The sequence below is a fragment of the Trachemys scripta genome, chromosome 15 (genome assembly GCF_013100865.1).
Source record: "Trachemys scripta elegans isolate TJP31775 chromosome 15, CAS_Tse_1.0, whole genome shotgun sequence".
NCBI lineage: Eukaryota > Metazoa > Chordata > Testudines > Emydidae > Trachemys > Trachemys scripta.
Window position 1 is genome coordinate 18,787,599 of NC_048312.1, and position 13,155 is coordinate 18,800,753.

The 13,155-nt window shown below is 46.3% G+C and overlaps 2 protein-coding genes across 2 annotated transcripts in view; one reads left to right on the top strand and one right to left on the bottom strand.

Moving 5' to 3' along the window:
• The window catches only part of ESS2 (ess-2 splicing factor homolog), a 15,010-nt gene extending 7,383 nt beyond the window's left edge, over positions 1-7,627 (top strand). The window contains exons 5-10 of the mRNA XM_034791223.1: positions 326-443; positions 1,212-1,345; positions 1,464-1,566; positions 4,947-5,056; positions 5,953-6,068; positions 6,772-7,627. Coding sequence (XP_034647114.1) covers positions 326-443; positions 1,212-1,345; positions 1,464-1,566; positions 4,947-5,056; positions 5,953-6,068; positions 6,772-7,057 — 867 coding nt within the window. The 3' untranslated portion in view covers positions 7,058-7,627. The remainder of the gene's footprint in view (positions 1-325; positions 444-1,211; positions 1,346-1,463; positions 1,567-4,946; positions 5,057-5,952; positions 6,069-6,771) is intronic.
• A 3,376-nt stretch (positions 7,628-11,003) lies between these two features.
• On the bottom strand, positions 11,004-12,099 carry TSSK2 (testis specific serine kinase 2). The gene is given in 2 exon segments (XM_034791224.1): positions 11,004-11,432; positions 11,434-12,099. Coding segments are annotated over 2 exon segments (1,095 nt in total).
• Positions 12,100-13,155: the final 1,056 nt, after the last annotated feature.

Below are 13,155 nucleotides of genomic sequence, written 5' to 3' on the forward strand. Positions count from 1 at the left end.
AAGAACCTCACTTCTTCTTGCATCTGAAGAAGTGAGGTTCTTACCCACGAAAGCTTATGCTCCCAATACTTCTGTTAGTCTCAAAGGTGCCACAGGACCCTCAGTCTGAATCTGTAAAAAGCAACAAACACGGCTACCCCTCTGATACAACTGCTATACAGTATCTGGTCTCTTCAAATAAATCCAATCTCTGAACTGCTCTCCTCTGAAAGACAGAAGAAGTAAGAGATGAAAAGCAGAGCAACAAGGAGATGAATTATCAAGCTGATTTTTCAGTCTGAAATGAGAATCTGAAATTCAGGCTTTGTTTTAAATTTGATTCCAGCGACGACTTGAGAATCTGGCGCTTCCCTCAGCAGAGCAGCAGGCACTAGAGAGCGGGAAAGCTGGTGTGGAGACCTGGGAGTACAAGGCTCAGAATTCCCTGATGTATTACCCAGCAGGTAAAGCAAACTGTCCCTGTCAGAGGCATCAGCAGATTTGGAAACAGGCACTAGTTCAGGTGGGCGGATGCCACACAGCACCTGCATTTCAGCTTTGCTTTCCCCAACGCTTGTTCGGGTGTCTGACTTGCTGTCACTGTGGTAAGATTGCACTTTGCAGCTTTTCCTTCTGCAAGGCGGGGATCTGCTCAGTTTCATTCTTTCCCACGTCATTTCTGCGTCGTTTCGCCCCGGCTGCCATTTGTCATCCTGTCGCTCATTCCCCACACTGCAGTGGGTGTTTGTTTTCAGGAGTCATAGCTCCTTCCTATTGGGTTTGCCTTGTTAATGAGCACTTTCAGTTCCCCTTTTTCCTCCTACCGTCCTACTCAGCTCTGTATACGTGGGGTTTGCTGGTCCCTTGGCTGCTGTCTAAAAGGCAATGGGACCCTTTAACAAACCCAGACTGGGCCTAGATGCCTTTTTTGGCTACAAATGCATGGTAAATAGCCTTCATGTGAAATGTGGGAACTCTTGTGTGTATCCTGCTTTTCTAACGTAGCCTTGATTTGTCCTTGTTTTTCAGGCGGTAGGTTAGACACCTAACTGCATTAGTGTGAACTTTATTTTAAATGGGTGGAAACGGCAAAATATAATTTCATCTGTACATTGCGTCTTGCAGAACTGTGTACTGACCACTGAGATTGTGTGTTTGTTTGGGGCTTTAGGTCAGCCTGCCCGTTAGTGGGCCCTCAGCCCTTTCCTTGATGCCTTGGCTTGCCATTCCAGGTGTGCCCGATGAGGATGATGTGTTTAAGAAGCCTCGAGAAGTTGTCCATAGAAACACCCGCTTTCTGAGAGATCCATTCAGCCAAGCTGTGAGCAAATCCCAGCTCCAGCAGGCAGCAGCCCTCAATGCCCAGGTTGGTTTACAGACAGGACAGGCTTGTGACCGAAATACCCTTAATTGGGAGAGGTGCATGAGCTATGAGAACTGAACGTGGTGAATGCGCCTAATTGATGCCAACTTTTCTGTTCTAGTACAAACAGGGCAAAGTAGGGCCAGATGGGAAGGAGCTGATCCCCCAGGAGTCTCCAAAAGTGAATGGATATGGATTTGTGGCCACCCCCTCTCCTGCCCCTGGTAAGAGGAGACTTTTTTGCTCTGATGTAAAAGCAAAGTAGTTTGCAATGCTGACCTGTTCCACTGACCTTTTGATATACACTCCACCCTAGGAGTCAATGCTTCTTTAATCAGGCAGCTTTGACTTTCATTCTATATGTCTGCTGAGCCAATGGGTCTCTGGGGTAGAGAATATGCCAACTTAGTGTTCTGTTAAATCTCAGTCCAAAGACCGAAACGATGCTGGGCTCGGGAGGCTCTGAGAGCTGTATGCCGCTTCGCTGGACTCGGGCTGAATGGACTAAATCATCCTAGGAAAGGCTTATGGGAACTCTGAGGGGAGCATGGCACTTGTAACTTTCTGGTGGTGATTGTCCTCTAGTGCCTATAGCCAAGGATCTCAAAGCATTTCACAGACATTTACTGCTCTCCTCTCTCCCCGCGCGAGCAGTTCTATTCTATATAGATTTTTTTTTTTATACAGTACTCATCACTAAAGGAGCTGAGTGCCTTCCAGTAGCGCATTAAGCACATCTGTCACGTGTTGTTTATTCTGTCGTCCTCTTCCCAGAGGGAGAAGTGTGTGGGGGAATGTCATGTTTTGGGAGGGCTTTTTGTCTTGTCTTTTTTTTTTTTTTTTTTCCCTTCAGTTTTTAATGGTTAAATAAATAATATACTGGTTGCTACGTGCTTATATTGGAGCAGGCACGTCAAAGGAATGCGCCTTGCACTTGAAGTGGAAAGCGGGGAGGTTTGTGATAGTCCTCGGCTCTGGAGGGAATTCATTCCACAGTCTTGGGCCACCCCCGGAGAAGGCTCCGTCTCCTGTACCGACAAGCTTTACCTGTGTTGTGCAGAGTTCCCTTGTGCCAGAGCAGTGAAGCTGTCCACCACGGACTTTGGCTTGGAGCTTTAGACGGGCTTTTAGATCAGCTGGACCCAGGCAATGGTGCGGTTTGAAGATATGGTCTGAGACCTTGAACTTGATCGACTATTCTATGGGAAGCCAGTGTAGAGAGCGGAGGACAGGTGCGATGTGCTTGCAGCAACCTGTGCTGCTGAGGAGACGTGCTGCAGTGTTTTGTCCTAGCTGGAGTTTCGGTTTCATGCCCAGATATATCACGTTGCTGTAGTCCTGCCGAGCAGTGATGAAGACATGAATAACTGAGGGTGGGTCTTTGTCTGCCAGGATGGTACAGAGTGTCCTAACCAACTAGAGAGGATCGAAAGCATTACTCGCAGCTGTTGCTATGTGAGAGTTCAGAGTCAGTGAGGAATCCAAGAGTCTTCCTAGACTGTGGACTGACATGATCAATTTTGCATCAATCAAAGGAGATTGCACCATGGCTGCAAACTCCTCAAAATCCCTTTCTCTGCCCAGCAGCATCACCTGTGTTTTGTTCAGGTTCTGCCAGCTGTTCTTCGTCCATGAGCTGATCTCAGCCAAGCACTGGGCCGTCGTTGTGCTAGTGATGTGGACGTGTGATATGAAGGATAGGGAGAGCTGTGAGTCTTCTGCATGTTAGTGGCACTTGAGTCCATGTCGATTGAGCAGTTCACCTAGTGGCTGCATGTCGATATTGAGAAGGTCTGGAGAGAGAATTGATCTTTGTAGAACCCACAAGTGAGGGGTCTAGTAGAGGAGGTGCAGTTTCCCTTCACTACTCTTTGGGTGCATTCCTCCAGGAAGGACTGAGACCATTTTAGCACATTACCTTGCACTCCTGCCACCCCTCTCAGGTGAGATCATAGCATCTCATGGTCAACGGTGTTGAACACTGCAGAGAAGTTCAGGAGGAGGAGAATGGAGTCTCTCTGCCCTCTAGCCAGCGACAGCAGGAGATCATCCAGCAGAGCCACTAAAGGCAGTTTCAGTTTTGTATCCTGGCGTGAAGACAGATTGTGCTGGGTCTAGACCGTTGACCTCAATTAGATGAGCTAGTCGTTGGTCTCTGGCTAGCTTCTTTGTAAACTTGCTCAGGAATGGGAGGTTTGACTAGGACTGAAGTATCCAGGGTGAGTTTCTTCAGTGTTGGTAGGACTGCTTTGTATTTGAAGGAGGAAGGGCAGATTCTGTCTCTGGATGAAGCTCTGGCTGTTTTGGTCAGGAGCGGGACTGTTGTGAAAGACGGTCACGAACAAGCCTGCAGCAGTGTGGGTCAGATTCACAAGTCTTGTGTTGGGACTCCTTTAGGGTGTCCACAACCTCTTGGTGAGTGAATGCCCTGAACTCTGGGAATGCAGGTGGGCTGATGGGTGCAGGCAGAGTGGATCCACGCTGGTTGAGAAGCCTTCCTGAATGTGTGGGATCTTTTCAGCAAAGTAAGAGAGTTCTTCAGAGCACTTGGTGCCCGGCTCTAATGCAGGTTGTAGGTGGATTAATGATGTGGTTTGCATTTGGATAGCTCTTTAGGAGAGATTTGGCAGCCTCAGTGGAGGCTGATAGGAAGTTCTCTAGGCAGGTAATACAGCCTCTGCCCAGGCTTTGAGGAATTCATTGTTTCATTCTGTCTGAATCAGCCTTTGTTTTCTGCCATCGGTGCTTGAGTTTGGGCCCGTCTCTTTTCATCCAGTGCAGGGTGTCAGAAAACCAAGGAAATCTGTGAGCGTGACGGGGAGGAAGGGACTGTTTTGGAGCCAGTGGGTCAGTGGCTGAGGCCAGTTCAGAATGGTAATGATTCACCATCTCATCCAAAGGGCAGCCCCTGTACTAGGATAGATCCAGTAACAACACGCTGGGGTTTTGTGCCATTCTGATTCAAAGAGAGTCTCTGTGATCCATAGTGCATTGCAAGCTCCTGTTCATTTTGCAATCCATTATCGCCACTCCCAGTCTCCCTCAGCCCTACCGCTTTCTCTCCCTCCCTTCGAATAGATCTGTATCGTGGATTCTGTATAATGACCTCTCTGAATCTAATGGGCTCTGTTTTTACTGCGTGCTAACTGATCTTATGCTGACCTTCCTGCAACCATTTATTTTTCATCATTCGTACTGAAGACTGGGGAGCCTTGCATCCTTTCCAGCACCTGGCAAAGCCTGCAGCTGGCATGTTCAGTGCAGATCCTTTCCGTGGTGTAAATCTTCTCTACAACAGAAATCAGCTCGGTGGAAGATCCTATTGTTTATCCTGACAAGCCAGCTACCAGATCAGGCTCTGGGGAATTGCCCTGCAGCTCTAGCTATTGTTAAAGGGATGGTGTCTCTTTCCTATAGTGAGTGTGATTGTCTCTGGAGTAATGGCTGTTCCATTGGGTGACCAGTGATTTATGCTGTTTCATAACCAGCTTCTGTTTACTGTTTTGGGGAGAAGACCGCCCCGGTGTTAGGGCAGATGTTCTGCATGTTGCAGTCTCTACAAATGTCTTGCATTCCAGACTGACACTTCTTAACTTGTTGCTAGGTGTCAATGACTCTCCTCTTATGACGTGGGGAGAGATCGAGAGCACCCCATTACGAGTAGATGGGTCAGAAACGCCATATGTGGACAGGACACCTGGACCGGCCTTTAAGGTATTCCATGTCAGAATTCATCACTCAGATTTTTTGGGGGCATGGACTTGGGTGGCGGGGTAGGGGAGGAGTCACTAATAGATTAATATTGATTATTGTAAGAGTTATGACTTGGCTGTGGTACTGGCTATCTAGGTCCTATGGGTAGAGTTTAGCTGGATAAAATGCCTGGCCATGAGCCACCTAATGCTCATGATCCATCCCAGGCATCCTGAGGTTGGGGGTCGAATATTCTGGGGTTCTCCAGGAATCTGGAGAAGAGGAGGGTGTCTCATTTTTGTGATTTGATCGATAAGTAGATAGGGAGCCTTAAATCAAACTTCCCCTGCTGGGTGGCTTCCTTCCAGCTTCGTCCTGCTGGCCCATCACCACCAGCTGAGACATCTGAGTCCAGTGAAGTTTGGGGAGGTGGTGTGGCTCTACTAGTTGCATCTCACCTTAGATGCAGGACGTCTCCCATTCCCTACCTGGAGACAGTGAGGATCTTTGAATGTGATTCCTGAGGTAGCAGCAGTGGAACTTTTCTGTCTCTGTTTTGTCAGACCTGGGCAGTGCAGTTGGTTGGTTTTCCCGGAACTTAGCAGTGATTGGGGCTTGGATGAGAGCTAAGGTAAAACAGAGGTGACACATTTTGTTCAGGGGAGACAGCAGGAGGAAATGCCAGAGTTCGGCTCAGCCAAGGAGGCAGTTACTGTTTTACCACTTTTGTTACACAGATTTTCAGCTTGGAGATCCTGCTGTATCTTCAACTGCCTCTGGCTGTCCAGATAGCAGCAAAGCCAAGAGTGGGTTCTCTTCCCCTCCCATCCTTAATGTAGATCCTTACGGGTTGGACTCCAGCTATGAATGTGACTGGTTAGCAGCCTGGAGACTTACCTGGTTTGGTGTATTTACAGATCCTGGAGCCTGGGCGCAGAGAGCGGTTAGGACTCAAGATGGCCAATGAGGCAGCTGCTAAAAACCGAGCAAAGAAACAGGAAGCATTAAGAAGAGTCACGGAAAACTTGGCCAAGTGAGATTTCTCCATAGTAAACTGTCCCTGGCAGTGGGGGAGAATAGCAAGTGCTGTCTAGTAAGAGAGCATGCATAGAGGAAAGGCATTTGGGTTAGGAGAAGGAGTACAAGGATCAGGAGAAGGAGGGGCTTTGAGATGCAAGAATGGATACACTCAAGCTGGGAAGAGACTTTATATGTGAATAAGCCCAGTTTCTAGGAGAAGGCTGTTGGCAGTATGGTGGAGAGGCATGTACTTTGGGAACTTTCCTCCCAGGCCAAACTGCCCTTGCTCCAGGAGGGTAAGTGCCCCAACTGATCACAAAAGGCAGAGAAGTTCCAGGCCTTGATTGTTTGTGGTGGGGACGGAGAAGACTCAATGGACCCAAAGAAAAGGCCAGGGAGCATTGCTCGCATATGAGACGCTCCTGTTATTAATCAGAGAGAGAGAGACAGCGGGGCTGAGGTTTAACCACACAAGTGAGGGGGGAGAGTTCAGGCATTGCTGCCAGAAGAGCAGAATGGCCAGGTTCTGTCCTGAGCTGTGCTCTGAATGATTCAAGTGATGCAGGAGTGGAAGGAGAAGGGAGTGTGCGAGTCAGAGTTTGCAGGGCCTGGCAGGTGCTGTGTCTATTCAGTGCTCTGTGTACTCTGCTACACAGCATCGCTTTTTATTTAAAAAGCCCTTTTGCTTTTTTAAAACTACTCTGCTTCTATTGCAGCCTCACTCCAAAAGGACTGAGTCCAGCTATGTCACCAGCGTTGCAACGACTAGTAAATAGGACTGCGAGCAAGTACACTGACAAAGCCCTGCGAGCCAGTTATACCCCTTCTCCAGCACACCCAGGAACCCCTGGATATAAGACCCCAGCAGGAGGGTCTCACACACCCACTAGCACCCCACCTCCTAGAACTGTCTCTGAGACTCCAGTAACACAAGATCCCGCTTCAATCACAGACAACCTGCTGCAGCTCCCTAAAAGACGAAAGGCATCTGATTTCTTCTAACTACCATCTTCACCAGCAGAGGGCTGCATAATTGGCTGTGCAGGGCTGTGTGCAAGCTGAGGGCAGTATACTTTGCCAGGAGCCAGGGGCATTTGCTTAAAGCTGCTAGAATGTGATCGAACAGTTGCTGGATTTGGGACCATTTCTGCCCTTGAGTAGTGCATAGTTCCCGCACTTGACATGCCATTACTAGAACAAGAGTGGAGCAGCCTGCGACATGCGTTTTGGAAGCAGAATATTTACTAGTGTGGTATAATTTCTCTTAGTACCATGTGGACGTGTTACACAGAATCGGTAGGGGACAAGGACGCTTCCAGAAATAGCATAAAAGGGCGTGGACTTTTGGAAAATAGCCAGAAATATTTGGGATATTTTTTGTAATTCTTCTCGGTTTTTTAAAAAGCTTGACCCTACTGACTGCATTTGAGTGCCTCTCTTTCTGTACAGATGTGTCTATTTATAAAGTGTAGCGAGCCTTTGTATTAAGGCCTGAACCAAGGTGTGAAACTTCCTTGCTTATGACTTGCATTCCGCTGAAATGCTGTTCTGCTGAGTAAAGAAGAGATGTAGGCAAGTCTCCGTATTCTTTCCTCTTCCAATCCCAGTTCTACATAAAAAGAGCCAAAATACCAGAAAGCCTCTCTAACTTTCTATCCATTTAAACTGCACTCTTCAGTGTCCAACAGGCCCCATGGCGAGCATTAGTCCTTTGAGGACACAGGGGAGCAGCCTTCAGTGCACACGTTTTCTATTAGTCTGCCCTCCTCGATAGAGTCCAGAAACGTGGCGAGTATTTTTGCCCTGCAGTGAAGTACAGCAGGAGATAGGGATGTGAGTGCGCATCTGAAATACCCAGCAAGTTGTAGATGTCATAAAGAACTTCGGAAACCTTAGAATCTGAGCAGAAAAAACAAGTCATCAGTGTTTGGTCTGAAGCACACAGGCATTTTACAAAGCTCTGACATTGAATGCAGTCATCTGAGGGAGAGGCCAGCCTGGGACAGTGAGATTTACTATTGCTGTGGCATCACCTTTCAAGTGCAGAGGCCTTGTTTTTTTAGGATATAGAGGGGGTCAAAGTGGAAAGTCAGCAGCCTTTGTAATTTCTTGTGCACTAGGAAATTGCTACGCACTGCCTCTGGTTACAAGGAATGCATCCCTGTCTTTTTGTGTGTCTCAAATATAATCATTGCAAATAGAGCTGCCACCTTGACCATCTGTGGCTTAGGGAACCACAACACAGCTCCATATGGTCCTGATCCAGTTTCCACTGACTTCAGTGGTCAGCTTCTCATTGACTTCAATGGCCATTGGCTCAGGCTGTAGTTGAATTGGCGAGATCACTTGGCTTTTCCAAGGTATAAAAATTCTATTTTTTGTTGTTAATGGCCAGTCTGTGTGTGTGTGTGTGTGTCTCTCTCTCTCTCTCTCTCTCTTTAAAAGCAGAACTTTCCTTACAAGCTTGAAAGTCTCTGATCCCCAGTCAGTCACTTCAGTGAGCTGCGTTTTCTGCCTTGCTCTGCTTGGCAGTAGAAGCGTCAAGCTGACAGAGGATAACCACAACGGCAACAAGTGCTGAGCAGATGCATTAGCACGGTTTGCTTGAGGAGAGAGTGAAAGTAGGGGTGGGAGATGTTTCTAAAAGCTACAGAAAAATATTTTTATTAATGTTGCAATTCAGGGTTAGAAAAATCTGCTTTAATGAATGGAAGCATTTTCTGGTGAGGGAGAGGGGCATAAACTGTTAATTTTGGCAGACATGAGCTTTCACTTGCTAAATATTTCTGGTGAGCTGTTGTGAAGAGAGCTTACCAAATGCAAACAATGCCTCACCTTCCTCCCTCTGCAGATGGCGCCAGTGCTGCCCCTAGCTCTGCCCTGCAGCAGCAGAATGAAATTAAGACGGGGGGTCAGTTTCACAGCTGCTGCTGTTCGGAATACTCTGGTGGTGGTGTTTTGGGAAGGCTGTGAGGAGCAGGAGTGGGAGCTGGAGTGATTGGTGGGAAAGGAAGACCTAGAAAGTTCCCTAGCTACACCTCTTCTCATCCCTCCTTCTCCCTGGCTCCTTCAGCAGCCTGGAGGAGGATATGGAGTAGTGGAGACACACCTCCCCTGGTGGCTCACAGCAACCAGGAGGCTGCAGCAAAGGGAAAAGAGGAAACTCCTCCCTTCCAGCAGCTAAAGGGCTGTGGTGCTTCATGGTGATTTGACACCTAGCACCTGAGAATCGATAGAGCCTATAACCAGTGCCCATAGAGTGCGGCTCACAGTAATTGCCAGGACTCTCCCCTTCTCCCCAGGCAGGGTCTGTGCTGGGGGAGAGGGTCGGGGGAGTGAGTCCTGGACCTCACTGCTGTGCCCCTCTCCCAATCACTTTTGTAGCTGCTGAGGGCTAGTAGGGATCTGGTACTTCCCTCTTTTCCCCCAACCCTGCTTCTAAACTGTAGTAAAGATTTAGCTCCCTCAGGTATTCTAACCAATCGCTATGCTTTTCTCAAAGGTGGCTAAATGTTTGTAATAGCATCCCCTGGGCAGGGATTGGTGTAGAACTGTAGGGAATTTTTTACAGTATATGCAAAAACTACTGTTAACTCAAGTAGTAGTTCAGTTTTTATTGGCGTGGTTTCAAAGCTGTCCCAGTGGGAGTGGGCGGTATGGTCGTTTCCTAGTAGGGCAGTGAGCACCATGTCCAGTGTGGCTTTTGTAACCCTGACTGGGGCTACTTGCAATCTCTCCTTAGTGGAAAGGGGTCTCAGCAGTTGACCTTTCAGGCGTGGTGCTAACCAGAACCTGATTTGCCCCATGCAATGCCCAGGAAAAAGCTAACATTGTTCCGGATCTCCCTGCTCAGGTTGCCAAGAACGTTAAGGCTGGTTATTCCTAAATGGTTAATGTAACACTGGAAAGTTTCATAAAATGGGACCGTTCAGTGGGACACGGTCACTTGAAGGTTGGGCAGCTGGTAGAAAAGAATCCAAAGTAGTTTCACACTCTACAGCTGCCCCTGAGTCCCTCCAGCCAATTTATGGCTTTACAATCGCATTTCAAAATGCTCCATCTCCTCCGTGAATTAATCCAGTACCTGCCTCTGAGTCTCTCACAAACAACAGGAGACATTGATTAGCTAGATACACTGCCGTCAAATTTACAAAGGTGAAGTGAAGTGAGGCAAATCTAGAGTTACAGGACTCTCAGGTATTACTTCTAACAGGAGGCACGTTTCCAGGCCGAGTTATGGTTTGTAAGGGGAGGGCATCCCCTTTGCTGCGTTTTTAAACAATAAGAGTTCCCTGTTCTTAGACTGTGACAAATCGAGGGGTCTTAGTCGTGCAGTTTTCCCTATGGGTAAGCATATCAGCGCTCCATTTACACTGTGACATGGTTTAGCAAAATCCATTTCTTTGCATCAGAAAACGGAGAAAAAAAATTGCCAAACCTGCTGTTGTGATGCTGCTGCATTGAATATTTAGTAAATCTTAATGAGGTGAGAAATTGCCATACCCAGTAACTCCAGCACCACTGCGGCACTGGTCTATGAAAGGAAACAGTGACCATTTCTTTTCTATGCACATAACAGAACTGGCTTGGAGAGGGCTAGCTGCCACTCTTAATGCCCAGATGTGAAAGGGGCATGAGATGGTGATGAGAAACCTTAACTCACCGCAGCTCTTTCAGCATTCGACAGTACTCCATAGGCCTTATGTCACTAAGGCATACAGATCTATTAGGTGGCTTGGAAAATCTATCTCCTTATTTAACCCTTCAATTCAGCAACATGGTTACCAAGTTAGAAGAAAATTTAATAGAATTGCTATAAAATAGTTGCTTGTTATGAATGGACTTTACTTTCTCCTGTTCTGGGCTCTTGTTTTTCAAAACTAACTTCATAGTCTTACTCATTAATTGCGCGGAAGCCATGCAAACGACTCTTGCAGGTGGCTATTCTTTAGTCATCGTCATTTGTGATCGCTGTTCTTTGCATTTCATCTGTAAGGTCGTTAACTTCTGCTTGCTCTTCCTCGGAACCGGCATCCTCTGCTTCCGGTACTGCCTCCAATCTGGGCACTGCTTTAGAATCAGTTTTGTAATCTGCTCTATCTGGCTTAGATTCCCCCACAGGTTCTATTTCCTGTTTGTGCTCTGACTTCAACTTGCCAAGATTCTGAGAACACTCTCCCTCTTTTACAAATGAAGTTGCTGAAGGAACTCTGGATTTTGGAGTCTGCATCCAAATATGATTTAAAATCTCATCTACGTGCAACCTCCGAGCCACGTCTGGCTGCAGCATGCGGTAAATAAGATCTTTGCATTCAACTGTCAAGTTTTTAGACTTGGGAAAGTGCACTCTGTGTTCTTTCTGAATCTTTAGCATTTTTTCTAATGTTTGAGTCATCATATGGCATTGATCCACAGACCATTATATACAAAATGACACCCAGACTCCATATGTCATAAATCTTAGGCTGATAGGGAATGCCCTGTAACACTTCAGGGGCTGCGTACGCAGCAGAACCACAGAAGGTTTTACTGAGAATAACTTTGCCATTTTCATCTCGAGTCAGTCGTCTGGAAAAGCCAAAGTCTGACAGTTTGATATTAAAGTCTTTGTCTAGAAGGAGGTTCTCACATTTCAAGTCCCTGTGAACAATATCCAAATCGTGGCAGTACTTGATGGCAGAAGACAGCTGGCGAAACATCTTGCGAGCTACATCTTCAGCCAAAGCCCCCTTGCTCTTGATGAACTCCAGTAAGTCTCCTTTTGTACCCAGCTCCATCACGATGTAGACTTTGCCATCAGATGTCTCAAAAATCTCATAGGTCTTGACCACGGAGCAGTGATTCACTTTGGCCAAAATCTCTATTTCCCTGGGGAGAAATCTTTCCAGGAAGTCACGAGGAGCTTTTTTCCGGTCTATGATCTTTACTGCTACATCAAATTTCAGTCGATCGGAGTAGGCAGATTTCACTTTAGCGTAAGACCCTTCTCCCAAATTTCCCCCCACGATGTAGCCTCTCTTTTTAAGGACTGCAGCATCATCCATGGTGCCAGAGGCAACAAGTGATGCATAAGTTGAAGTTGACTGTGCATCACGTATGCCAGAAGCCTGTTGTTATATATTCCATGGTGGCCATCTGAGATGCCCTGCTTCTCTTGAGTTGGATGCTGTAGAATCTTCAGCATTGTTTAATGTATGATGTGGGGCTATGATGTCACAAAGCAGAGCTGCTGTTACTAGGGGTTACTGAGGTTAAATGCCTTTTTTCAGACCTACTGAAAAGCAACTGGAAGCCAAGAACCAAAGCAACATTCCAGCACATCATTCACAAGAGCTATCACCTTGTTTGTACTGTAACATCCTGGTAAAATGATTATTCCATTCACTCTCACAAGAGGAGAAGAGGAATAATTGAAGTGGGTTTTTTTGTGTTTTTTTTTTTTTTTCATTCTTTGGCTATGGAAAGTATTTGATTCCTGTGCTTTGATTATTTATATATGCTTCTTAGCCTGCTACTCCATTCTGTATTTTGATCATCGCTTGGCTAAGAGAATTGATTAGTTTCAATTAGTTTCAATTGTTCGTGTGGCTTATGAAAGTAAAATGAATACAAAGGGAGTCTACAGAACAGCATACACACACAACATTAGGGAACAGCTTTCTCTTTTAAATCTGTTTGTCTAGTTTTAGCAATGTTATTCCATGAGAGAAAATGAACAAGGAAATGCTTATAATATTGCTTCTAAAATACATTCTATTTGCTGTAGCATAAAAACTAATAAGGAAAATCACCTGTTCAGAAAATAATCTAAAACCTCTTCTGGAATAAGTAGAGCACAGCCAGGAGCCATTGTAATTATTCAAAGGCTTGAAGCTTTGCGCTTTTCAAATTTAATAAATCAAAACAATCTTTACTCTGCTTACTACCACTGCTTTTAAATGTGGAGTTTTAATAATCGACTCTAATTTACCAATGGCCATTTTTGTTGTGTCTGTTTATTTTTGCATTTTACTCCATGAGGACAGTCCGAACTAGATGCATGAGTTGCACTATCTGGCATTTGTGTCAGAGCTCAATAGGATTGTGGTCTGAGTGTCCAG